Source organism: Monodon monoceros, unplaced genomic scaffold (assembly GCF_005190385.1).
Source record: "Monodon monoceros isolate NGI ecotype Baffin Bay Population unplaced genomic scaffold, NGI_Narwhal_1 Super_Scaffold_22, whole genome shotgun sequence".
Classification (NCBI taxonomy): domain Eukaryota; kingdom Metazoa; phylum Chordata; class Mammalia; order Artiodactyla; family Monodontidae; genus Monodon; species Monodon monoceros.
Window position 1 is genome coordinate 3,750,468 of NW_021703779.1, and position 27,660 is coordinate 3,778,127.

General features: G+C 50.4%; 1 protein-coding gene across 1 annotated transcript; it reads left to right on the forward strand.

Moving 5' to 3' along the window:
* Window positions 1-209: 209 nt before the first annotated feature.
* On the forward strand, window positions 210-26,311 carry GPR143 (G protein-coupled receptor 143). Its single transcript, XM_029240310.1, has 9 exons — window positions 210-573; window positions 3,889-3,998; window positions 4,979-5,073; window positions 11,304-11,396; window positions 13,876-13,985; window positions 15,553-15,661; window positions 17,295-17,412; window positions 18,592-18,835; window positions 25,721-26,311. The coding sequence occupies exons 1-9, from the start codon at window positions 306-308 to the stop codon at window positions 25,813-25,815; spliced, it is 1,242 nt and encodes a 413-aa protein (XP_029096143.1). The 5' UTR covers window positions 210-305; the 3' UTR covers window positions 25,816-26,311.
* The last annotated feature ends 1,349 nt before the right edge of the window (window positions 26,312-27,660 follow it).

Sequence of the window (27,660 nt, forward strand, 5' to 3'; positions counted from 1 at the left end):
GCCTTGGTGAAAGGGGAGAGAGCTGATTTCCCCACCCCGGCGCGCTCCTTCCCCCGCCCCTCACCGCCCCGCCCCCCCCCCCCCCCGACCAAGCATCACCCTCGTGACGCGTCTGCAGAGGCGCGAGGCCCCCACGAGCCTGGCGCCTTGACTGCCAGCGCGGGGGATCGGGCGGGGGCTGCGGAGAGGCCCAGGGCACATGACGGCTCCCCCGCTCCCCACCCCCGCCAAGGGCCGGCCCAGCACATGACCCCGGCCGGCCGGCGGGGTCCAGGCAGACCCGAGCCACATCCCCAGCACGGACCATGGCCTCCCCGCGCCTGGGGACCTTCTGCTGCGCCACGCGGGACGCCGCCACGCAGCTGGTGCTGAGCTTCCAGCCGCGGGCCTTCCACGCGCTGTGCCTGGGCAGCGGCGCGCTCCACCTGGCGCTCGGCCTCCTGCGGCTGCTGCTCGGGCGCCGGCCCGCCGGCCCCGGGCTCCCCTCGGCCTCCCCGCCGGCCACGGCCCGCACCCCGGCCTCCGCCCGCATCCTGCGCGCCGCCGCCGCCTGCGACCTGCTCGGCTGCCTGGGTGAGGGCGCGCCCGCGGGTGGGGACCCGTCCGCGCGCGGTTGAGGGCGCGCTGCCCGCAGGTTGCTCCCGGCCGGGGGCGTGGATGAGCGCGCGCCGACCCCGCCTGGGACCTGGTCGCCGCGCGGGTAAGGGCGCCCGGCCCACGGGTGGGAGGGCCGAGCCGGAGGCGGCTCCCCAGGGTCGGGACTGGACGACCAGGGGACTCTGCGATACAACATGGTCGGTAAAAGTTCCTTAGGGGGACCGTTGGTTTTTTTGTTTTTTAAACAGTCTGATGTATTTGTTATTGCACTTACTAGGGAAACTTTAGACGGTGCTGTGAAGGAAAACCCAGAAAATACAATGCATCCCTAATTGTACCACTAGTGAGAGACTAACAGTTAATATTTCGTGCGCGTGCACAGACACACAAAATCGTTTCCAAAATGATTTAGCAGAATCAGGAAGAAACCCATATATATATGTGTGTGTGTGTGTATATATATGTATATATATTACAATTTTATTTACTTACTTGTTTATTTATCTATCTAAGTTTGGGTTTTATACCACAGATGGGCAAACTTGCAGCCTTTAGGCCACATCCTGCCTGCTGTCTCTTATCTATGGCCCAGGAACTAAGAAAGTTTTTACATTTTAAAGTGTTTTTAGAAAAATCTAAAGAAGAAGACTGTTTCTGACATGTAAATATTCCATGAAATGCAAATGGCATTGTCCGTAAGTGGAGTCTTATGGGGATACAGCCATGCCCTGCACTTGTGCCTTGTTTGGGGGCATCTTGGCCCTAAAAGGGCAGAAGTGAGTGCTGAACAGAGAAACTATGGCCCATAGAGCCTAAGATATCTTCTCTCTGGCCCTTTACAGAGACTTTGCTGACCCCTGCTTTCAACTCTAGCATGGCACGTTTTACAAACCTCTATGCTAGATATTGCCAAGCATTTTAACTTTTTTATTTTGCATATGCAATTTTAACATATGCAAATGTAGAGAGATTGTATAACAAACTCCCTGTACCCATCACCTAGCTTCATCTATACCCCATCCCCGTATCCCACTCTCCACTGGAATAATTTGAAGCAGATTCCAGAATTTATATCATTTCACCCACACAAATCTCAATATATAGCTGTAGAAGATAAGAATTTTTAAAAAACATATATATCACACAGATATCATTATCACCCCAAAATAATGAAAACCAGTTCCTTAATATCACTGGTGTATGTTCAGGTGTCTCATAAATGCTATTTTACAATTGGTTTTTTCAAATCAGGATCCAAATACTGTCCATGTTTTGTAATTGGCTGACAGGTGCCGACATTTTGGAATTGTGTTTTTCAGTCAAGTTTGCTCTTGAAGGAAAGGCTGCTGGTGGTATTTGAAGTGCCTTCCACCGCTGTGCCGTGAGGGGGTGGCAGCAGCTTCTGGGGCACCTTGAGTGCTTCTCTGGGCACAGGTGGCTGTGTGTCCCAGGGCCTGGTTCTCCTGTTCCTGGTTGTGTGATTGGAGACACTCAAGAATCTTGGCTTCAGATAAATGCTATGGAACCTCTAGTCACTTGCTTAGACTCGAGGAGTAAGACAGGAAGCTATAGCGATAAAATCAATTTGGTGCAGGACAATAAAATAAAAAATTGGTTTTCTTCCTGATTCTGCTAAAGCATTTTGGAAAAGCATCTTAATAATAATCTAGTTTCTGTAACTTGAATATCTGAAAATAGAGCTGCACGCAAACATCTTTTGAGGGTCAGCAAAATAATATTCGTATATCCTTTGGCCTTTAGAAGGAAGGTGCATGATATTGTGGGCAAATGGGCAGAAGCAGGAGTCAGGGGAAGGCTTGGTGACCAGACCTCCTCGCTGAAAAATAAGAAATACAGGGCTTCCCTGGTGGCGCAGTGGTTGGGAGTCTGCCTGCCGATGCAGGGGACACGGGTTCGTGCCCCGGTCCGGGAAGATCCCACGTGCCGCGGAGCGGCTGGGCCCGTGAGCCATGGCCACTGAGCCTGTGCGTCCGGAGCCTGTGCTCCCGTAAAAAAAAAAAAAAAAAAAAAAAGAAATACAGATGCCTATCTCACGGGGTGGTTTTTTTCCCCCAGTTTTTTTTTAAATATCTGTTTTTTTTGGGGTTTTTTTTGGCCACACCGTGCAGCTTGCGGGATCTCAGTTCCCTGACCTGGGATTGAACCCGGGCCACGGCAGTGAAAGCACAGAATCCTAACCACTAGACAACCAGGGAACTCCCTCCCCAGTTTTACTGAGACATAATTGACATATAGCACTGTATAAGTTTAAGGTGTACAGCATAATAACTTACATTTATCATGAAATGATTACCACAACAAGTTTAGTAAATCCATCACCTCATATAGATACAAAAAAAAAAACCAGAAGTGTTTATCGAGCTCAAAGCAGCGCTCTGGACTGAAAACGACAAAGCACTACGTGGCCACAAAGCGTTATTTTTGTTATCTGTGCTTAAGAATGAGAAGTTATATCTTAGGCTTTTAGTGTTCATACTCACCCTTTTAGTGGTATATGACACAGTGTATATTTGGTAGCATGTGACACAGTGTATATTTCTGTATGTGAAATACACACACAACACTAGTGTGTAACTCTGTACTGCTCACAGGTCCCCTTGAGCAGGGTGTTACATAGTGAATGCTTAAACAAAGGCTATCTATCGAATTACTTAACAGAGAACCCTAATATATGCCTTACGTGTGTATACTGTGTTGAGGAGAATTAGATATTTGGGTCAAATAGCAAGGAAAACTCACAAATAATAAATGGCAAAAGTAGATTATCAAGAGCTAATTTGTGAAAATCTTAAATGTATATTTTTTAAAGAATGAAAGAACTATCTTTTTAAACTTCAGAATGTGCTTTCTCAATCATTCTTTTTTATGTGAGGACTAGTTAACTTGGACATTAAAAACATAGTCAAGAAATATAAATTGTTATTCACATAATCACTTCTGGGTGCCAAATAAACAAACAGACAAAATTAGGGACAGCACTGTGGCTAATGGTGGCTGAAGTTGAAATCAAAGTGCCTGGGATCGCTCCACTACCATAATAATTATTTTCTGAGTCTTATTTTTTTCTCTGTCTCTCTGCACACACCAGCGTGTGTTTCTTTCCTCCCTGTCTCCCTCACATCTTTCTCTTTCCCTTCCTATCTATCTGTCTATCTGCCTATCTATCCATCCATCCATCCATCCGTCCATCCATCATTTTTACAGAGTCAACAAGTCACCTTTAGATTTGCATTAGGAGCAGATACAGAGCATCACCTGATTCTCCCTTAGGTATCACAGTCCGGTCTGCGGTGTGGTTAGGGTTCCCGAGTTTCGTGGACGACATCTCAACTGTGAACGGGACAGACGTGTGGCCCACCGCCTTCTGCATGGGGAGTGCAGTAAGTGTACCTCCCCTGGTCTCCCCTTTCCCTCCCTTTGCCCCGCTCCGTTACGCTGTGTCCTCAAAGTGTGGTCGCATCCCTCCCACCAGCCCACTGTAGCTTTTAGAAATGCACACGCTCAGAGCCCTCACCCCACTGACCAGGGACCCTGGGGTGCGGGCCGTCTGTGATTTAAAAAACCCTCCAGGGGCCTCTGACCCACACTCCAGTTTTAGAACCACTGTGCTAGTATGTTTGCCATCCCCACACTTAAACACACATTCAATCCTTACCTTAGATCCATCCACAGTCAAAACCAGCTGGGCAAAAAAAGAAAAAAAAAAGTTATTGATTTAATGGATGTATTTACTTAACAAAATATATATATATATATATATTTTAACAAAATATATATTTAAAAATAGCAATTTGTTCATCCATATTGCTCTGTCCGCCAAGTTAACACTCCAGTGAATGACCTCAAAGGACACTGATACCCTGTTGACCCGCCATCTGTGCCACAACTGTCAGCATCTCTCCCTTCCTCCCCTCTGTTGCTTCCCAGCTGCATCCTGATGGAGCCTCCGTCTTAGTATATAGATCTCGTGCCGCTTCTAACGTACGGAGTCCCCCCGCCACCGCCTTCCTTCTACTGGGAAGGTCCTTCCTGCCCATCCTCCTTGGTCCTCAGCAAAAGGGCTTCTGGTTCAAAGACCTTCATGCCAGGCCAAGCCGCACACCTGAGCCCTCTATCTCCCTGACCACAAGGGTAGCACAAGGCAGGGCTCACTGGACCCGGTGCAGCTGAGCAGACAGGGCACCAAGGCACACGCCCGTCCCAGGCCACATCCCAGCCTGGGTTTCCAAGCCTCTCCGGAGGGCTTTCATGTGCTGCCCCGTGACGTCAGAGGAAGTGGGCGTCTGCCAGCTCATTTCACGGACGGGGCGGTCTGGAACCCATGTCCAGGAGCTTTGATGCCGGCTCTTCCCGATTACAGATGTGGATCCAGCTGCTGTACAGCGCCTGCTTCTGGTGGCTGTTTTGGTATGCGGTCGATGCCTACCTGGTGATCCGGAGATCGGCGGGACTGAGGTATTCAGAGCAAGCCGGCTGGCTTCTGCCCTAGTTTGTTGCCTGAGGGAAGGTTGGAGACACCACTGAGCGCTGCATCTCTGTACGGCAGACACAGCTGATCAGAACCTTTCAGCTGACCCCTCCACCGAGAAACATCTGTGCAGCTCATTTTTATAAAAGGCTGAAGGCACAATCGAAATATCGAGGATTTCTCCGGGTGCCCCCTACCAAGAAAAAAACAGGAATTTAAAACCCTGAAAACAGTATTTCAATAAATTAAATATTTGGAACACGACAAAGACAAAAAAAAAAAAAAAGAATTGGCATGAAAATAAAAAATTCTGATGGTGTCTAAAGGTTTAGGAGAAAAGTTCTTAGATGTATGTATTGATACAGGATGCTAAATACGGAGCCCAAGGGTTCTGGAGCTGCCAGGGGCTGCCTGGGAGGAACCGAGGAAGGGTTAGTGCCTTGGTCCTGGTGGGTTCAAATTCCTGCCCCATCACTCACTAGCTGTGTGACTGTTGGCAAGTGGCTGAACCTCTCTGGACTTCCGTTTTCTCAGCTGTAAAACAGTACCCACCTCAGGAGGTTCCTGGAAACAGTAAATGTGATAGTACCCGTGGATGGTTATGGATGGAGCCTGGCACGTAGCAGGCGCTCAGTAACTGGGAGCTGGGGTTGGAGCTGGGATGTGCATGTTATGGAGGAAACAGAAACACAGAGAACCTAAGTGCCAAAGAGAAGCAGGAGGGCACGGCGGGTGTCCTGGTCTCCTGGCTCCAGGCCCAGGAAGGATGGGTCCCTGGCCAAGTTCGTGGTGCACTTCCATTAGGCCCCCCTTTGCATGGAGCCCTTGTTTGCTTTTTTCTTTTTAAATAGCTTTATAAAGTTCATCTGTTTAAATGTATAAAATCCATTGTTTGTGAGCATATTCACAGAATTGTGTAACCATAACCATTACTTGGCTTTATGACGTGTTATTCATCCCCCAAATCTCTGTACTGGTTACTAGTCATTTCCCATTCTTCCCTCTTGCGCAGCTCCTGGTAACTTCACATCTACGGTCTGTCTCTGGATTTGCCTGTTCTGGACAGCTTCTGTAAATGGAATCACACAATATGTGGCGTTTTGTATCTGGCCGGTTAAACTTGGCCTGTTATTTTCGAGATTTATCCATATTGTGGCACGCATCAGTTCTTCATTCCTGTGCGTTGCTGAATAATATTCCACTGTTTCGCTATCTGCCTTTTACCCGTTTATCAGTCACTGGACTTTTAGGTTGTTTCCATTGTTTTGACTGTTACGAATAATGCTGCCATGAATATTTGTATGCAGGTGTTTGTGTGGACATATGTTTTCGCCATATACTTATGGGTATACACCTTGGAGTGGAATTCCTGGGTCATATAGTAACTCTGTATAACCTTGTAAGGCACTGCCGAACTGCTTTCCAAAGACTCTGTACCATTTTACCTTTGCACCAGCAATGTGTAATGGTTCCAGTTTCTCCGCATCCTTGATAACAACACTTGTTTTCTGTGTGTTTGGTTTTTTGAGATTTTAGCCATCCTACTGTGTGTGAAGTGGCATCTCATTGTGGTTTTGATTTCCCTGATAACTATGATGTTTAGCATCTTCTCATGTGCTTATTGGCCATTCGTGTACTTTCTTTGGAGAAATATCTCCTCGCTTCCTTTTCCCAGTTTTTAACTGGGCTGTTTGTCTTTTTTATTATTGAGTTATAGGAGTTCTTTATATATTCTGGATACAAGTACCTCATTAGATATATGATTTACAAATATCTTCTCTCATTTAGCAGGTTGTCTTTTCACTTACTTGGTGGTACCTTTTGAAGCATGAAAGTCTTTAATTTTGATGAAATCCAGTTTTTGTGTTTTTTTCTCTTATTTCTCCTGCTTTTGCTGTCATCTAAGAAACCATTGCCTAACCCGAGGTCACAAGGATTTATACCTTTGTTTCCTTCTAAGAGTTTTATAGTTTGAACAATTTTATTTAGATCTTTGAATTAATTTATGTGTGGAGGTGAGGACAGGTCCGCCTTTATTCTTTTGTAGGTGGATATCCAGTTGCCCCAGCACCACTGGTTCAATAAATTCACTTTTAAAACCAACGTGAGTAACCAAATAAAGACCATATTAAGCTATAGACTACACTGGGCAATCTTAGTGAATCACCACTCTAAAATCCTTGGTATTCCTTACGTATATCACATCATCATTCACTTTGTCTCTCTGGCCTGAAATTTAGTACTCTCTTCATTTCTGCGTTTCTTTCTTCTACCTTTTTGCCTTAGTTCCCAAGCTCTTACACATCTGTACAAAACTGAGGTATACTTGGTTATGAAAATTCTGTAGGGAAGACAGTTAAGGTTAAAGGTTGCCAACCAGGTATATCAGTGAGAATTCGTTTTGGCTACATAAAATACATAAAACAATAGTGACTTAAGATAGGAATTTCTCTTTCACGCTAAAAGAGGCCAGAGGTAGGCAATCTAGGGCTCTTATGCTGGAGATCAGGGACCCAAGCTCCTTCTCTCTTTCTGCTCCACCATTCTATTATGTGACTTCCATCCTCAAGGTGTCATGGCCCAGTATAGCTGCTGGAGCTCCAGTCATCACATCAGCATTCCAGAAAACAGGAAGGAGGTAGGGGGCAATGCAAAAGGGGCCTGTTGTCCCCTGAGCCAGATCCCTTTAAGCAGGGACCTGTTTTAAGCAGGCCTGCTGTCCATGGGAGTTTTACACAACAATAACATTTTCATGTTACTGGCCAGAACTTAGTTTTCTGTCCACACTTAGCTGTAAGAGGAGGTAGGAAATACAGTTGATTATCCAAGCGTGCTGCTGCTCTGCCTGACATCCAGGTTCTGTTGCTAAGGAAAAAAGGGAGAGTGACTTTGGGTAGGCAGCAAGCAGCATGAGGAGACCTTGTTCCAGAAGCTGAGTGCAAGTGGGATGGTTCCCTCACTCAGTTTGGGAGGGATCGGAGCTATGACACAATTAGAGGTCTCATAGACCACCACTCAGTTGTGGAGATAAGAGGAACCTTGAAGCACCGAACAGAAGCTAGAAGAGTATGTCTCCTGCTGTCATAGGAAATGCACCTCCACCCGTGAGGGACTGGAGTTGGACAGGGCTGAGTGACAGCTCTCTGGACCCGGAGAACAGACAGAGCCCTCAGAAGCCAGGACAGGCGATCAGGAAGCCCTCCTCACACCCCGGCGGGTGTTTGGAAGTCATCTTGGAGCTTGGCGTTAGGATAGGCAGAAGTCTGCGGATGTGCAGGGACTAGAGGACGCCAGGCTTCTGAGGACCCGTGCATCGAACAGGAGGCCGCCCTCCAGGGATGCCAAACACCCAGATGCCTCCCAAGGGCAGGGTTCCAGGGCTAGGAAGACCGTCGGCGGTGTGGTGGGCTCTCCCATCAAAAAGGAGCGGGCACACAGCAGAGAAATAAGACGGGTGCTCTCTAGCCACGGAGACCCAGCCCCGACCTCGTCCCTAGCACAAGTCACGCTTCCCAGGGTGAGGTCTCCGAGGGGCCAGCCCTGGGTGATTTAGAGCCAGAGCTGAGTGTGTGGGTCCAGAGCCTCGGGAGCCCCTCTCTGAATCGCCAGCTTGTTTGCAGAGCCGAGGGCGGAGTGGATGCTTTAGGTGGCAATGAAGAACCTGCAGCTGGTGGAGAGGGGTCCCGAGGAATTCCCAGGCAGGGGGCCAGACTCCTCCGGTATGGCTGGATTAAACTCCACATTCCCTTCTAGATCCTTCCAGCATTTAGCTGTTTCCTTTGGCGCGGGAGAATTTTCCCTAAGCAATGTCATTAAAGCAGATTGAAAGTTAACATGTAAACTGCCTCTTGGGCTCCAGGTGCGGGAGACGCACGTTTTAGCCATGCCGGCCGGCACCTGAGAACCCGGGAGAAGCTCTGCTTGCCCTAAGAAAAGGGGAGTGTGCGAGCAGAGAGGGTCTGGGGGCGGGGGGGAGGTGGTCTTCGCGTGTCTGCACGTGAAAACTGGCTTGCCGTCAGAAAAAGGGATGAGGGTCTTCAGCCGGGGTTGCTCCGGATCGATCCGCCACGGCCACATGGGTGTGGCTTTCTGGCTGTATCGGTTATTGACGTGGCCGCGGCCTGGGTCCCGTGGCCGGCTCTGACATCCCCCCCTCGTGGGCGTTTGGGGCCGAGGGGAACCGAGGGCCGGGCTTTGGGGAGCGCGAGCTGGCCTCGCCCTCCCACCCAGGAGATGACCCCAGCGGCTCTCTGCAGCCCAGGCTTGGCGTCTGGAACGCAGATGCCACCCTGCCACAGACCAGCCCCTGCGCAAAGCTGCTCCTTAGTTTCCTGAGTGTCCGGCAAAGCCTGTGACTTGTGGGCAGGACAGACCCCCGCGCGCTCCCAAAGCCGGACGGGCAGGGAAGGGCTGCTCCAGAACCAGCAGTGCCAGGGGAGGCGAAGGTGCAGCCGCGTCCGCCCAGTGGGCCAGCTGTGCAGTTTTTCCTCCCTGAAGCATGCCCTCTGGGCCATCTCTCTTCCCTCCTGTCTCCTTGCAGAAGGGCGTCCTTCACCGCATCCCTGACCACGCCCTTTGTCCCCACGGCGGGTCCGCAGGGTTAAAGTCCTGATGGGCCAGGGGCTGCACCCTCTGCCAGGCGTCTGGCAGAGGGTTTTTTTTTTTTTTATTTATTTTATTCATTTATTTTTGGCTGCGTTGGGTCTTTGTTGCTGCGCGCGGACTTTCTCTAGTTGCAGCGAGCAGGGGCTACTCTTCGGGCTTCTCGTTGAGGTGGCTTCTCTTGTGGCGGAGCTCGGGCTCTAGGCGCGCAGGCTTCAGTAGTTGTGGCACGCGGCCTCAGTAGTTGTGGCGCACGGCCTCAGTAGTTGTGGCGCACAGGCTGAGTTGCTCCGCGGCATGTGGGATCTTCCCGGACCAGGGCTCGAACCCGTGTCCCCCTGCATTGGCAGGTGGATTCTTAACCAGTGCGCCATCAGGGAAGTCCCATCTGGCAGAGTTTTGAGTAGCAGTGGGCACCTCTGAGGGAGCAGCCCCGGGCCACGTCCCATTGCACAGAAGAGGCAAACAAAGGCTGTCTTGGAAGAGCGAGGTAGCTCTGCACGGGCTCAGGTGGTCCATCGTCCTGACCCCACCTGCAAGGCTGGCTGCCTCGAATCTCTCAGGGGGACAGGGTGGGGTGTGTGGGAGTACAGAGGTGAAGGAGGGAGATGGTAACGATGAGACAATTTGAACTATGCAAGGAATGGGGGGTAGGGGGACAAGATAGGAAACCTCCCCGCTGTCCTGGAACGTCGAATAACTACCCATTTCTTAGAGACCTTCTTCTTGGTTTGGACTGAGCATTAAGACGCTTGCATATTAGGTACGGAGGTGACTTCAGGAAGGACAGAGGCCAGGAGTTGCTTGCCTACTGGGGGAGCCAGGCACTTAGGAGGAATTATGAGGTACCCGTGCCTCACTCCTCTCAATCTTTTATTTATTTATTTAGTTAGTTAGTTGTGCCAGGTCTTAGTTGTGGCAGGCAGGCTCCTTAGTTGCGGTCACCTGCTCCTGAGTCGCGGCATGCGCGCTTCTTAGTTGCAGCAGGCAGGCTCCTTAGTTGAGGCATGCAGGCTCCTTAGTTGTGGTATGCAAACTCTTAGTTGCAGCATGCATGTGGGATCTAGTTCCCCGACCAGGGATAGAACCCGGGCCCTCTGCAGTGGGAGCGTGCAGTTTTAACCACTGTGCCACCAGGGAAGTCCCCTCCTCTCAATCTTGAAAGGCTTAGGTTGAGGGAAAGAAGCCAGACACAAAAGGCCACGTCGTGTGTGACTCCCCTTGGATGCAATGTCCGGAATAGGCAAATCCATAGAGACGGGTGGTAGATGAGTGGTTACCAGGGCCGGGGGCACAAGCATGATGGGGAAAGACCACTGACTGGGTCCGGGTTTCCTTCTGGGGGATGAACATGTTTTGGAACTGGATAGAGGGGGTGCTTGCACGGCACTGTAGATGTCCTAAATGCCGCTGAGTTGCTCATTTTAAAATAGTGAGTCTGATGTTATATGAATTTCACCTCAATCAGAGGAAAAATAAAAACCTCACAGGCAAAATCAGGCAGCTGTTTGGCAAGGGTTTGCTCTGTGTGCATCTTCCTGCAGCTCGCGGAGCTCGGGGCTTGTTCAGTGCTGGACCTCAGGCGTGGCCGCCCCTCTGCCCCTTCTTCCCCCAGTACCATCCTGCTCTACCACATGATGGCCTGGGGCCTGGCCGCACTGCTCTGCGTAGAGGGAGCATTCATGCTGTACTACCCTTCCGTGGCCAGGTAAGCCGGGGCCCCCAGCAAGCCCACTCCCCCGACGCCTGGACGCCCCCCGCCCCGCCTCTCTTGCAGGAGACGCCCGGGCACTGACCCCGAGCGGGCGGGCAGGCCATCGTCCTGGATCTGTGCAGCTGAGAGCACAGTGGCTGGCACCTTGAGTTAGCGTCCCTGCCTCTGCCTGTCCCGTGCCTGTGGGTCGGTGTTGTGCGCGGTGTGGATGCAGAGCTGGGGGCACGGCTCCCCCGTACCAGCCTGTGTGCCAGCCTCCAGGCCTGTCCCCCTCCAGACGGACGCAGCCTTCCCCTGCCCACTGTTTATTTTTCATTCTTCAAACCAGCTTCCTCTGGGCGAGCAGGTGAGTTGAACGTCCCAAGAATGAGTTGGAGATGGCTGGAAGACACAAAGGGTCGCTCGCTCTTGACGAGCTTATTTTAAGCCTCTGCTGTCTGCACTTTCTCACCTCTCTCCATCCTGCGCTGTTCTGAACACAGACACTGGGCGATGTGGCCTCTGAAATTGTCTCAGGCATTTCTTCAAGTTTAAAACCCCATCAGTGCAACCATTTGTAAAGCCTCAAGGTCCCTCCAAGGATATATACTCTAATTTTCAATGGAAAGCTGAAAAACAGAGGTTGGACATTGTCTCTTTGTCTGTGATTTCAGGGCAGTGTACACCCGGGATCAGCACAGCGCAGCCCTCAGGACAGATCCGGCCCTCTGCCCTGCTCTTGTAAATAAAGCTTTATTCACACACAGCCGTGCCCATTTGTGTATGTATGGTCCATGGCCAGTTACACATTAGAGCTGAGTAGTCTGACAGAGGCTATGAGGGTTCTGGAGGCTAAAATATTGATTATCTGCTCCTTTACAGAAAAAGTTTGCTGACCTGTGGTGTAGACCGCTTCTGCCCCTTCTTTTTCGATTTCTTGTAGCCACTCACTCAGATGTCTCCACATTGGTGTTGCTTTGTGGCCTCTGTGTAGATCCCTCCAAACAGCCCACTCTCTCCAGGAACCCTAAAAGGACAAATACAGAGTTAGCAGCTGTTACAGAGGGATGCGCTTAACTGGAAAGGGAGTTTTTATCTCTGGCCTCCACCCGTGAGATCCTGGGGACGTTGCGTCTGAGTGCGAGGGAGCCATTGCTGCAAGGACACTCAGGAACGCCAAGGTGCCCCGCGGTCTCCACGAGGCCGCCCCCCTGAAGCATCTCCATCCTTCCTCATATCCATCCTCAGAGCCCACGACGACCCAGAGCCCTTGGCGCTCTGCAGGCTCCCACCCTCTCTCGTTTGTTCCTTACGTTCAGTACAGGCACCCGAATCTCATCTCTTCCCCCTCTTGTTTCCCTTTCTCACCTCAAGCCCTTCCAGACCACAGTTTAGCTTTCACAGCTGAAGAGGAAAGCTTCTGTTAAAAAGGAGGTAGCAAAAATAATAATAATAATAAAATAAAAGAAGGTAGCAACACAACATTGTAAGTCAACCACACTCCAATAAAATACGGCTTTCAGGGTAAAAAACAAAACACGCAAACAAAAAAACACAAAGAAGGCACCATCCTCAGGTGGTACTGTCATCCTTAAGGCAACAAAGATGGGCACTGCATTTTTCTTACCTGTTTCCATGCACTTTCAGCCACTTTCCCCTCTGGTGTGAGCCCTTCATACATATGAAAACGAGAACAGTAGCATTTTTATCACTCCACCTTCCGTGGCCACAGGAGCTGTTCCCTCCTCTGCTTTTCCACCTCGTCTGGGGTCGGGCCTGGGCAACATCCCCTCTGCTTTGGATTCTCTCTTCCTCTTTGCCATTTTCCTCTACACTATGTGTTTGTTAACTGATAGCCCCGGCCTTGGTAGCATACCTGTGTGTGGCACCCCACCGTGTCCTGTGGTGATGGATGATTCTCAAGACCCATCAGTAGAAATCCGGGTCCACCTCCCCGAAAAGAACCCCTGAAATGATTACCTGTCACCATGACAACAGATATCCTGTGCAGTGTGAGGCTTGGGTATTTTGAGTTGGTCGAGGACAGAGCTTGGATCCTATGCGTGATGTCAGCCAGGCTTAGCACATATGTAGTAAGTGCTGAAAACCCAGCAGGTTCGTAGAACGCCTTTGTCTTGTTTGAAAGACAAGTAGGGGGAGACCCACTTGTTTGAGAGACCCAGTGGGGGAGTTGGGGGGGGATCCACCACCCCAGAGAGCCTTTTCCCCTCTTCACCTTTTCCCAGCAGGGAACTTTAAAAGCTCCCTGATTTACGAGACACACAGAACCATGACTGATCCTCCTTCTTCTGTGATTTATCGCTTGTCCGCAGACGTGAGATATGAGTCAGGTTTCCTTCGGGCACAGTCAGAAGTCGATCTGATCTGTGTGTTTCCTTCGATCTGGTCCTCTTATCTCGACTTGCAGATAAGTCGGCGTATCTCAGGCAAAGCCCCGGTTTTTTTGGAGAATGACCCGGCTTTCCTCCCTCAGGTGTGAGAGGGGTCTGGAGCACGCCATCCCCCACTATGTCACCACATACTTGCCTCTGCTGCTCGTCCTTGTGGCCAACCCCATCCTGTTCCGAAAGACAGTGACTGCAGGTAAACCCAGGGAAGTGCTCTGGGGGCGAGGCCGAGGCTACGGCCCCAGGCCACGGGCTCTGATCATTATCTAGGACCACAGACCTCATTTGTCATCCTCCAGACAGGAGCACAATACAGCTGGGGAAAGTGAGGGGGTTTAATAAACGAGAGGGAGCGAGCCTACTCAATTATGGGCTGTACGGGTCCTTGGCCAACGTCTGCTAGCTCAAAGCCGGGACCAGGGGACGTTTCACTTCTGTCTGGGCTCATTCTGAGTCTGCCATTGGCGTGCCCCAGAGGACCCGAGTGGCCTTGGAAAACTGCGGAGGGGAGACGGGATCAGGAAAGGAAAGGGCAGCCGAGGGGAAGGGATGGATGTGGACTGAGCCGTCCTGGGAGCCTGGGCCCTCCCCGTGATGTCTGGGCCTGTGTCTTCTCCCACTTGGGCAGTAAACAGGAAGGAGAGCACAGGAAGTGAGTCAAATGCATCAGGAAGAACTGGGTGAGAGGGATCTTGTGAGTCAGCAGAATGCACTGGACAGACCTCCGGGCCAAGGCAGGGGACCTGCATTCCAGCCCCCATCCCATCCTCAAGGAAACGTGCCCCGAGGCAAGTCTCCAGGCCCCCTCATGCCGCCCTGTGGGTCCCTCACGGGCAGAATGAGAAGAAAGAAACACACCTTAACAGAACGGTCACTTGATGATCAGCTGTGGGTTGTAGAACTTTAACCTAAGTGAAGTGCTCTACCACTAGGGAGAGAAAAATCACTGCAGCTCTTTGGATCTCTCTTTGCATATCTGCATTTAAAACTAGTGTGCTGTACACCTGAAACTAACACAACATTGTAAATCAACTCTACGCCAAGAAAAATTAAAAACAAAAAACCCCTCCCCCCAAAAAACTAGTCTATTAAATATAGCTTTTTTTTTAACAAAATTGCATTAAAAAATAGTGATTTGATTACATCAAACAAATGAAAATGACTTATAGAAAAAAGACTGGAAGGAGATACACTAAGATGCTAATGATGGTTGTCTCTGGGTGAACTATGGGTTATCAATTCTTTTCTAAACTTTTTTATATTTTCCAACTTGTCTACAAGGATAAATGTCAAATCTTTCAACATTTTAAAATAGTGAGCATGCATTATTTTTATAGTAAAAAATATAAACCGTAAACAAATATAGTTCCCGAACTAGTAAAACCCAGATAAAATCCAGAGCGTAGTTAACAGCACTGTACCAGTGTTGATTTCTTCACGGTGACCAATGTGACTATGGTTGTGTAAGATGTTAACTCTGGGGACAGCTGGGTGTAGGTATACGGGAACTCTCGGTACTGTCTTTGCAAACCTTGTGTAAATCTAAAGTGATTTCATAGTAAACGTTTAAAAACTCTATATTCCCGTGAGTCTCCGAGAAGTCCCACGTGGAGGTGGTGAGGAAAGCACGGCCGGGTCTTGCTGGGCGTCACGCTCTCCTGGCTGTGCTTCGGAGCTCCCACCTGCTTTACTGCCCTTCCTTTGCACGCGGGAAACGTAAATAACGAAATGACGTGCTGTTTGTTCCCCTCTGCTCTTTACAGTGGCCTCTTTACTAAAAGGAAGTCAAGGAGTTTACACGGAGAACGAGAGGCGGATGGGAGACGTGATCAAGACCCGATTTTTCAAAATAATGCTGGTTTTCATTACTTGGTAACCTTTCTTCTTTTTTTAAAACTGTGCCTGGGAAGGGAAATGCAAACCGCCTGTCATTTGCTTTTCCAAGTGTGACCTGAAAGTTCCAAAGGGAAGAGTCTTTGGAGAGGAAATTTTTGAAACTTGTGCTAGGTGCCTTTGGAGGAAATGCTTGCGAGACAGGAAGGCAAGTCTACCATCCGTGAACTTCTGGAAAGCTATTCACATCTACTCAAACTACATAAAGAGCCCTCAGAACGAAAAGTCCCGAGTTTAGTTTTGATGCATCCCACCCATATGCCTCCGGAGTTTTGCCCCATCGCTGAGGTTAACATTTAAATCAAGTGCCTTCTAAATCCACCCATTGGCAGCAGGCTTTTTTTCTTTTTTTTGCCGCGCAGCATGTGGGATCTTAGTTCCCCGACCAGGGATCGAACCCACACGTCCTGTAGTGGAAGCGTGGAGTCCTAACCACTGGACCACCAGGGAAGTCCTTGCATCAGTCTTGACACCAGGATTCCTGTATCTGACAAGATACAAGGGCAAGGGCCCATCTTTAGTGTTATGACTCACTGCTCAGGCAAGAAGGGTAGAGTGGGACTTCCCCGGCAGTCCAGTGGTTAGCACTCCACGCTTCCACTGCAGGGGACATGGGTTCCATCCCTGGTTGGGGAACTAAGATCCCACAAGCTGTGTGGCACGGCCAAAAAAAAAATAATAATAATAAAAAAGCAATCTTCCTGTAGAGAAGCAATCTTCCTGTCCTCAACCGTCCACCCACCCCCATTCCCCCACCCACCCCCCCTCCCACCACAGGTGTCCTGCCCCAGCGTTTCAAGTGGGTGTGCTGGGCATAGACCTGTGACCAATGCAAAATCGACTGGAATCAGGAAACAGTTCGCTGTGGTGAAGCAACGCTTCGCAAGACAGAGCACGCCTTTGTGGTGTTAATAATTGATGTGATGTGAGCAGGTTTGTTTGCACAGTCTCCTACGAGAGACGTAAATTAGCTCCCTCTAAAAATACACTGAGCTTGTGGTTTCAAACGTCACCTCCCTGCCAACAATAACCTCAAAAAATTCAAACATAAAATGTCAAGATTTGTTTTGGTCTCCATCAAAACATTAGCTTACTCTTCAGAGGAAGGATGAACTCTGGGTTATCTGACATGTGCTAGAACCTTCCGCCTGATGTGGTGTTGAGTGCGACCATCGGAAGGATATGTTGGTCTCTGCTTTGGGCTGAGAGCGGTGGCATGTCTTATGTCAGGTTCTTGGTGTGCTGCATCCTCCTTGCTGCCAAGCAGGCACTGCCCCCGCCCCAGGACTTCTAGGTCTCGGGAGGCATGGTCCCTGACCCCCAGCGTTAAAAATGAATTATGGGGGCTTACCTGGTGGCGCAGTGGTTGAGAGTCCGCCTGCCGATGCAGGGGACACGGATTCGTGCCCCGGTCTGGGAAGATCCCACATGCCGCGGAGCGGCTGGGCCCGTGAGCCATGGCCGCTGAGCCTGCGCGTCCGGAGCCTGTGCTCCGCAACGGGAGAGGCCGCAGCAGTGAGAGGCCCGCGTACCGCCAAAAAAAAAAAAAAAAAAAAAAAAAAAGAATTATGTCACATGTTCTCTTCACCTGTGGGCCATTTTCTTTTAACAGTTGGGTGTCGAATATCATCAATGAAAGCCTTTTATTCTATCTTGAAATGCAACCAGATATCAATGGAGGCTCTTTGAAACAGGTCAGAAGTGCAGCCGAGACCACGTGGTTCATGACGGTAGGTCTATCTTAATTTAAAACGTTCTTCCTAAAGAAAAAAAAAAAAAAAAAGAAGGGATAAAACCACTCAGAAGTATGATCTATATGTTATTTAAGTATGCAGGGAGTTGCATAGGTTCCTGGGATGCTTACATCTGGCCTGGGTCCACGAGCTAGCTGTTTTCATTCAGTGTTGGGGTCGTTATTAAATGGACATGACTCTGGTAAATCAACTTGGCAAGTGAATCAAACCTTTCAGGCTGATTTAAAATATCAGGGAGTTTCTCTTGAAGAAATGTTTCAGACTGAAAAAACCATAGGGATGTAGGTATTGCTTATAACATTGTCCATAATTATAAAGCATTATGGATAACCCACATTGTTTTAAACAAAAGGGAACGGTTAAGTTAATGATGGTCTTTGATCTTGAGGAATGTTATGCCGATGTCGAAGATGACAGTGTAAAAAAATGACAATTGTGAAATCTAGTGTTAAGTGAAAAATGCAAGATCTAAAAATTATACTGATTTCAACTACCTAGTAACACGTGCATGAAAAAATATTGGTGAGAAATACACAAAATCATGATAAGGTGGAAAGAGCATGGGTCGCTTCCCTCAGCGTTTTCATCATATTGCATTTCCAAATACAAAAATCCATACACGAGCTGTTAGTGGAGAGATGCACAGTGCCCTACACAGAATTAAGATGCATGTTGCTTCAGAGTCGGGGAAAGCTGATGCAGGAGGGTAAGACCCACATTGACTGCCTCCACCCCTGCCTGTGCCGTGGTCACGTGCAGGGACCACATGTAAGCAGAGTTTCCTAGACTGACAGGCTCAGGTGCCTTTGTGCAGTCACATCCTAACAGGGGCGCGAGGGGCAGGGCCCCGAGTCCCTGCGAGGGAGCACGGCCACGGGCCAGAGGTGAGACAGCCCGGCTGGGCTGCGCAGGGCCTTCCCTCTCCCGCCTCCCCGCCGCGGTCTGACGCAGGTCCTCTCCCCACCCCACCTCCTGTGTCTTCAGGCACCTTTGAGGGCCCAGCACCGCCAGCCAATCTGTCTCGCCCCACACCGGCCAGTGGGGCAGGTCGCAGTGAGGCCAGCCCAGCGGGCCCCGAGTCACCCTGGGAGCACCCAGTGCTCTGATTCCCACCGTCCCACCCTGACTCACCCGTCTCTCTGTCCTCCCTGCCAGGGGATACTGAATCCAGCCCAAGGGTTCCTGTTGTCCCTGGCCTTCTACGGCTGGACAGGCTGCCGCCCGGCTTTTCGGGCTCCCAGGAAGGAGATCCAGTGGGAATCGATGAGCACCTCGGCCGCCGAGCGGAGTCCCCCGTCCCTGAGGGGCTCCCGTGAGCCCCGGGAGAGCCCCGCTGCCGGGAAAGAGGTGCGGGCTGGCGGGCACACTTCCGACGAGGCCGTGAGCCTGCTGTCTGAAGGTAAGAGCCCCTCCGCCAAGGCAGGCGGACGGCGGGGCCCCTGGCTCCCCTGGAAATGCTTTATAAACGGCCACGTGGCTGGTGCATAGCATTTCTGTCCTGATGTCTGGAACCTGCTTCAAGGCGAGAGTGGAAAGTGACTGCATTAGGCCTGCATCGCATCATCCACCTCCCCTTTTACTATGACCGTGGTACCTTTCCTCTAGTTATTAAGCACCGTAGCCTTGTAATAATTATAAGTGGCTCCACCTTGGGCTGGATGGCCTTTTGAATAGGAGCAAAACTGCCACTTCAAACCCGTCGCGAACGTTTGCCTTAAGACAACGAATGGTACAACCCGTCACGAACGTTTGCCGTCAGACAATGAATGGTACGACCTGACCTCTGCAGCTTTTAGATGCAGCTTGGTCTGTCCACCTCATTCGGGGACATTTAAGGGAACACGCTGGTCGTCCGGTGCTGGCTCTTCTGATCTGCCCTTTTCATTTCAAGACTCTAGCACTGTGGTCCTCAGATGGGTCCTGTTTTTAAACTCCTGTTTAATCTGATTTGGGGTTATGTCTATTAACCCAGCCGACAAGGAGGAAGAAAGTTCAAGGCCCCAATAATGTCTCTCTAAAGACTGTCATCTACTAAACCTATTACATACATTTTATATTTATATATTCATGTATACTATTTATATATGTAAATATATATATAAATAAATATGTATATATATTATATAATAATAATAAAATAATAATATATGTATAAATAAACCTATTATATGTACTTTTCATTAAACATACTGTAACCTTATAATTTATCATTTGCTCTGTATTCTGAATTTACTATTACAAAAAGCTCACTTATATTCTAATCAAGATGGGTAATGAGAGAGAAGAATCACTAGACCTATGGTCCTTATTCCTAACGAAATCTCAGGGACTGTCATGGTTATGATAACTGATTAATTTTACCGTCCCTGGTCTATGCAGACCTTTATTCCCTTGAAAGATTCTTCTTGAGCAGACATTTTGCTGTTAGCATTGAGTAACAAGACTGGAAATTCTTTACAAGAAGCGGACACATGTTTGCAGCACCTCCTCTGGGGGTCAGGGGGTTGATTCCCACAAATGCTGCTTGGGGAGGAGGCCACCCCATGCCCTCCTTCTGTCCCCACTGAGGCCCTGAAGCCCCTCCCTCTTCCCACTTTATTACACTGGGGCTGGTTGAAAACGCCTTTAACCAGAATGCATCACCCTGCAGCCCATGTACCGTCTTGCACTCACGCTTGACCACTGCACGTGGTAAGGGCCCAACAGTCGTTTGTAATAATTATGTTAAATTACACATTTTTGATGGGAAATTAGTTCTAAAAGGCCTAAGAGTAATTAATTGTAAGATGTAAAGACTTCTTAGACATAAGATTTAAAGAATTCTTAGTAACATAAGAGTTGGGGTACTATGTCAAATATATCTCAAAAGAGCTGGGGAAAAAAAGAGTTGAGATCTTCTTAACCATTTTTTTTAGTAAGACTTTATAATGAGTAAGCACTTTCTTTGAATAAAAGCAACATTTGTCAAGCTTGTTAGAAGCAAGGTGACATATGGTCTAAGTATAAGGAATGGACTTGCTACGCAGGAGCCATGATGACACCCTCCAGGGAGGGCTCGTGGCTCCTGGGCGCAGGACTGTCCATCTCAGCTTCCTCCAAGTGAGCCAAGGACTAGCCCTTCCAGCAAATCTCACTCAGTATTTCTTGACCTCTAACAGGGTGCTAACGACAGTGATTTTCATAAGATTAAATAGATCTTTGTGCTATGTGCTTAAACAGTGCTGGGACACAGAGGGCGTTCCATAAATGCTAACTCTAGTAAGCATACATAAGTCCCATTACATATTCATAACCACAGTGGAGACATGGAGCAAATGTTGGCGAGACAGAGAATGAAAGAGTCCATGAAAATTTCCAATCTGCGTTTAAAGTATGAAGGCAGAGCGATCTGGGCAAACGATGTGGATACGTGTCAGGAAACAAGCCCAGGGCAGAATGATCCCCACGCAGGAGACTCCTGTTCTTATACCACAGGCTGTATAATGCCGCTGCCAGGACCCTCAGGAAGCGGCAGCCTTCTGTCTACAGTGGTAATCTCGGAAATGAGATACGGCTGGCTTGGTCTTGGGCCGTTTCCTTTCTCCTCCTTTCCAGCCACTTTGCTTTTAGTCTCTTTAGTAAAGGGAGGGAGCTACTCATAATACAGAAAGTACTATTACATGTGGGAGAAAAGCCCAGAGATGCAAACTCGAAGCAGTAAATAGTTAGGCTTCTCCCTGTTTGCATTGGTTAAGATGAAGCTTGACTGGTTTATCATATCCTTAAGCCTCTACTTTAGGATTCACTTCGAGGCCAACAGGCTTACACTGAGCCTCCGATAGAAAGTATCTGACGTGGTGTCTGGCACTTCCTAGGTACTTGACATAAGTCAACTGAGTTTGAACAAATATTCATCGAGCCTCTGCAATATGGTCAACGGCATTTTAGCTGAGGGGCGGGGGCGGTGTGTGTGGATTGTGAGTGTCCCTGGGAAGTATCATGTAGGAAACTTGCAAGTGTCAGTTAAGTAAAGACAATACTGTATTTTATTCTAAAAAGTCTGACGCGTTAAAGGAACACAGAAAAGGCAGGGCCTCCATTGGTGTTGGCGCATGGGTGAGGGTTTCTGGAGGAGGTGATGTTCAGACTGGGTCTTGCACCGCAGACTGGAATGGGAGGGGAGGAAGCCCGGAGGGCGCCCTGTGTGGAGACTTAGGGCAGAATGTCTGTACGTTGTTCAGGGCTGGCCACAGCGTGGGATTTGTGGGAAGCTGGAGAGGCAGGTCGGGAACAGATAACGAAGGGTTTTTACAGATTCTGCTAAGGAGTTTGCATCTTATCTAGTGGCCAGCGAGAGGCCAGTTAAGGTTTTTAAGTGGAGAGATGCACTCAGATTTGCTTGCAGGACTAGCCTAGTGAATGGATGTGGGAGAGTTGATTGGATGATCATGCTTCGTGACCATGGCAACAGCTAACATTGAGGGGATCTGTGCGTAATTCTCTATGAAAACTTCGTTCAAAATCGCATCTTCATGAAGAATCAGAATTTCCCTTGGGACTAAAAGTCAAGAAAAAAGGGTACTTCTCACAAATAAGCAGAAACCTGGTTGGTTTTTATCTGGTGAGCACCAGAAACCCATAAAATATTTTCTCTGTCCATGAGCTTTACGAAGCGTAGTGTCAGATCTCTGGCCCTTCTTTAACAGGGACACTTTGTGCTCACAACGGAAAAGTTCAGGATCTGATGGATACTTTAACCTTATCATTGCCTTCAAAGGTTGGGGTGTGTATTTCTCAGGAGATCTGCTCCCCTAGCCTTCAACGTCACCCTGGACCAGGTTCCCCCAAGCCCTGCCCACCGGCAGGGGGCACGGCGGGACGGCAGTGGAGCTGGGGGCGTGGCCACAAAGGGGACACGTCGTCTTAGGCGAAGGCCTGGCGGGGAGGGGCGTTGAGGAACAGGCCTTCCCTTGCTGTGGCAGAGGGGCGTGGCCACAGGGATAGGGGTGTGGCTGTGGACAAGATGGACCACAGGGTATAAAGGATTGCGTCAGTGGGGTAGAGCCGAGACGCGGGGCATGTGGGGAGACGAAAAAGGTAGAAGAGAGCACATGTAGTGTGTCCACAGGTAGGAAGCTTGTGGCCTATGCAGAACAGAGTGGATGGAAGTGAGGGGGCGTAACTGTCTGTCTGTCTCTCGCACGTCTTTTCTCTCCCCCCAAGTGTCTTTACCACAATTCCCTGTCTCTCTCACAATACCCTAGTTCTTGCACCATTCCCTCTCACCCACAATTGCTCTTTCTCTCCCCAATCCTTTGCTGTTCCCACAATTCTCCATCCTCTCCCACAACCCCTTGCTTTACTCACAGTTCTGTGTTTCTCCCACAGCCCCCTATTGCTCCCACAATTTCCCATTTTCTGCCACAATTCTGGAATCTTCATGGTTTCTCACAAATCTCTTGTCTTCTACAGTTCCTTTTGCTACTGCATTCCACCGCTCCCCAAATTCTTTTTCTCGGAGAGATTTCTGTTCTCCAGCATAATCCCATCTCTCTGACAATTGCCCGTCATCTCCCACAGTTCTCTCTCCCACAATGCCTCTCTTCCACAACGGCTAGTCTCTCCCACAGTACTCTCTTCCCCATAATTCTCAGTTCTGCCTGGCAATTCCGTATCTCCCCCACCTCCCACCAAGTTTCTGCCGTTTCCCACAGTACCCTCTCCCCCACCATTGCGTCTCTCCACATCTGTTTATCCTCCATCACAGTTTCACACCTCCCCAAATTCCTGTTCTCTCCCATACTTCCCCGTTACCGTCCCCATTTCTCTGTTCTCTCATACACCTCATTCTTTGTGATTCTCTCTGCCGTCACTTGCCCCCCCACGTACCACCAGGTGGCGCCATGGGTTGTGTTTGCCAGGGGAGTGTGGGAGGGAACACACCCCTGGGCCTCCAACTCTGTCGGGCTGGCCGGACCCAATTCAACACCTTGAAGGGGACGCAGGCCCAGGGGCTGTACGCTCTCTATGGCTCATGCAACTAACCACCTGGTTGGGATTTCTGATCTAGGGCCTCGAGGTTTTAAGGGATCCAAGAGCAGCAGCTGAGGGCACCGGGGCATCCAACACGCCTTCCCAAATGTTAGGTCTGCGTGGAGCCAGGAAGTTCTCGAGAACCTGCCTGGGCTTGCAAGGCTCCCTGACGGGAGTTGCTAGGAAGGCGCTCGGCCCTGGGGCACTGGGAGGTCGCTGGCGGCTGCATTTCCTGCACGCACACTCAGATGTGCACATGCACCGACAGAAAATTAGTCCCTCACCCCCAGCATGGCCTTGTCGTGACACAAAGGGGTCTCCTCCGTGGAGCCCCGGGGGACGGGGAAGGAAGCAGGAACTCTGAAAAAGGGGGCAGAATATGTCCCAAAGCGTCAGGTAACGGGCCAGATCTTGATCCCGAGCCCCCGTGTGGCCCTCCAACCCAGAGGCTTTTTGAAAAGACCACAGAAATCGCACACAAGTTCCCACGAGCCCAGGACGCGCTCATGAACGGCGAGCGACGCCAAGAGAACCGAGCCTTCGGGGAAGCGCCAGTGAACCCCTCCGGAAGCGCAGGTTCCCCGCTTCCACCCTCCCCGAGGGCAGCGCGGCCTCTCCTCGGAGCCGCCGGCCCTTACCCGTCTGAATTCCTTTCCCGCCCCTTGGTGGGCTCTTCACGCTTGGGGCGGCTCCCTCCGACCTTTGTGCTCCCAACTGGCCTCCGGGCCGCCCCGGGAGGCCGCAGGCCGCCGTGGGGTTTGGGTGGTGGTGGGGACGGTGGTGTGTCGGCCACGCCGCAGACCCCGCGCTTGCGTCCTCTTGGGTAATATCGTCACCTGTTCCTGTAGCTCCGGCTTCCCCAGGCATTTCCAAGCCCACAGAGAGCTGACGGCCTCTCCTTTTTCCCCTGAAGTGTCCTCTGAAACTCTGCACGTGGCTCTTCTTACTGCGGGCTTGTTCCTGCCGGTTTTTATACGTTAGTCTCCATGAGTGCTCTGCGGTGCCTGCGCCGTGTCCCACGGATGTCAAGGCGGTGACCCCACGGTATTTAGCCATTCAACGTTAGTTTATCGTGCCGGGGCCTTGTTTAGGCACGACAGATACTGTGGTGACTAAGGTAGACAAATGCGCTGTCCACTGAGACTCTCCGTATGATTATATAATAATTATATCAGCATTTGTGAATGAAAGTCTCAAAGAACTGTACAACATGCAAGGCAGCAAGAAGAGCTGCGAAGAACAACACGTCAAGAGGGGGCAGGAGAGTGGTTTTAGATAGGCGTCCCAGACACCTCCTTGTGGAGGTAACATTTGAGTGGAGACCTGAATGCAGTGTGGGAGTGAGCCATGAGAAAATCTGGAGCGCTTTGCGGGCAGAAAAAGAGATGTGCAAAGGCCCTGGGGCAGCACTGAGCTTGGATGTAAGAGAAGCATGTGCCTGAGGTTGTGAGTGAGCAGAGGGACATGAGGGGAGGAGGCTGCAGCCGTCAGCGGGGCCTCTCGGTGGAGGGAGTTGGGATCTGGAGGTGTTCCTGAAGGGCAGTCACCTGCCCCATGCACCGCTGAAAAGGCCACCCTTCTCTGCGTCTTCCTTCGCTGTATTCCGGACACACACACCCTAGAACCTGGCACCCAGCAGGCGAGCCTGGATATTTGTGGAGTGATATCCGTAGAAAGAACAATTCTGACATCTGTTGCAAAGACCTCCCACACCTTCTACAGGAAGGCGTGTTGTTGGGGTGCTTAAACAGACCTCCAGGATTACTCTTTTGGCTGGAGTGACATTTGCTTTCACTCTGATGGTTACCTACGTCCCTCCTCTTAAGTTTTAGTAAGAGGAGTCCTTGGGGCACCTCGTGGAATTGAGAGCAGGTGGCCGGGCGACCCCGGAGCCCTGTTGCCCCCGAGTGACCCCTGGGGCAGCTGAGATCTCGGGCCCCTTAGACAGCGTGTCCCAGGGCTCCGCAACTCCCGCGTGTCAACAGTCTGTTTCCGTTTGGGCTGTAGCATCCACAGGGTTCGGCTGAGATGCGGTGAGCTGCCCAGTGGTGAGGTTTGGAGGAAGGGAGACAGGGTGGACCTCCCTTCAGGGAGGTCATACATCAGCTGACCCGGATGATTCTGTAGGGCTTTTGTCCTTCGGAATGATTTAACCACATGTAGGTGAAAGTATCATGTACTTTTCTTTTTTAAATACAGACGGTTGTGAAGCTTGTGAAAGACGTTCTCGGACACGGACACCGTCACGTGACAGTCTTTTTTTCCTCTCCAGGTTCTGACTCCAGCACAATTGAAATCCATATCGCAAGTGTGTCCCGCAACGGAAAGGAGACTGAATCTGTTCCAAAAGCCCAGGGAGACCTGTGAGAGGACGAGATAGAGGTCCAGATCCCGTCTTCCTCAGACTCCACGTTTCTCATCCCTTAGGACCGTGATCTCACCTGCAGTCAGCGCACTGCAGGGTGTAGCATCCCCCCAAATCTCACTCCCATCACCACGTTAGTGTATTCCCCAAGATCCTCTTTGTGGTAGGAGGGATGATCCGTGAGCCTGCGCTTGGGGATGGCAGGGGGAGTCTTTCCAGATCAGACACTCTCCAGACTCTCCGTTGACATTCGTTTTTCTGATCTGCCTGTAATGTAAATGCCAGACCCAGGTCCTTGGAAAAGTTAATAAACGAGCTGTGTCCGAGCTCCCAGCCTGCCTTGGATTCTGTCTGAACAGCACCTCCAGCGAATGCTCTTGAGTCAGACAGTGATGCCAAAAGGCCGCGAGAAGAGGCAGCAGGACCGACGGAGCACCGGGGAGCAGCTGCACAGCAAGCTCCTTATCCACCACTAGGGGGCAGCGGAGGACAGGCTTGGACCGGCAATTTAGCCCTCGGTCCCCACGTTGTGTTGAGCAATGATTGGGTCTAAGGAATCTTTGGGACCTGACTTATGCTCAGATCATTGCCTACGTTTCCATCTTTCCATCAGCTGAAATATAGATTACATATATAAAGTATACATATATAATTATATAGAGAGTTGTCCTTTGATATCCATGAGAGATCTGTTCTAGGACCCGCACGATTTCGAAATCCAGAGGCCCTGGTCCACACCCGTGGAGGGTCTTCCGCATCCGCGGGAGCCGCTGGCCGGGGGATGGGCAGTGCAGACGGTCGGCTGTTCATAGAATCTGTATACTATAGATACTGAACATATACATGTGCATATATATATATATACATATATATACATCTGGGGGCAAAAATCCTGTGTATACTGTTCACTGGAGACGCAAGCCACCTAGGTAAGTCTATCGAAAGGCAAGGCACCATTTCCTCAGGACACTGCAGTCAGCTCTGCCATGTGACCCTCGTTTATATCAAGACTAGGACTCCATCCTGCTCTAGAAAAGCTGTCCAGGATGCTTCTGGATTTGTGTTTTTGGAGTCACATGGCCGCAGATGGATTCAGAGCATCCTATGACTGTGACCGTGCTACCCAGGGCTGCGTGCTCCTAAAGATGGACCGACGTCCCAGCCACCTTGACCCAAAGCGTCCAGCAGGTGTGAAGGAGTTTGAACTTCCCGGGTGTCATCTGCATTCTTAATCTCTGCATCGACATTCCATCTGCCCGCAGCATCAGAAGGCCGTCCTCTGAGGACTCCCCATGCTGAATGAGGCACAGCCTCAACCCCACTCTAGAGCAAAGCTGCCAGCTGCTCACTTTCCCAGGCTCCCTCGCAGCTAGAGCAAAGCATCGGCCTGGCAGAAAATCAGATTCGTGTCCCAAGTCTAAGTTGGAAGCTGGTGCCCAAGGCAATGGGCCGTGCAGAAGCACTGCTGGAAAGGGGTCGGCAGCTGGTGTGTCTGCTTTGGAAGGCATCCGGGGTGTGCTTTCAGGGGCCAGCCCAGTGTCCAGTATCAAGGTGTGGGCAGCTCCCAGCGCCGCGTCTGCACCTGGTGTTATGTGTATGGGCCCAAGCCTGCAGCCGAACACGGCCCCCAAGCCTGGTTCTCCAGACACTCCCCCCGAGGTGTTCAATGTCATCCTCACCCATTCTTTGGCTTTACATTAGCCGCAGTCAGGTTCAGAGCTTGCACGTGAGAACTCAGGCTGCTGTGACTATCTGGTTAAAGGGACCTCTCTCAGTAGATGGGGTGTCAGCATCACAGCTGGCAGGGTGGTTTCAATTGGGATGGAGGCAGAGTGAGCCGGTGAGTG

Coding starts and splice junctions, on each gene's coding strand:
- GPR143 (XM_029240310.1), top strand. CDS start 306: ATGGCCTCCCCGCGCCTGGGGACCTTCTGCTGCGCCACGCGGGACGCC. Junction 15,662..17,294: donor ATGCTGGTTTTCATTACTTG/GTAACCTTTCTT, acceptor TTCTTTTAACAG/TTGGGTGTCGAATATCATCA. Junction 17,413..18,591: donor AGACCACGTGGTTCATGACG/GTAGGTCTATCT, acceptor CCTCCCTGCCAG/GGGATACTGAATCCAGCCCA.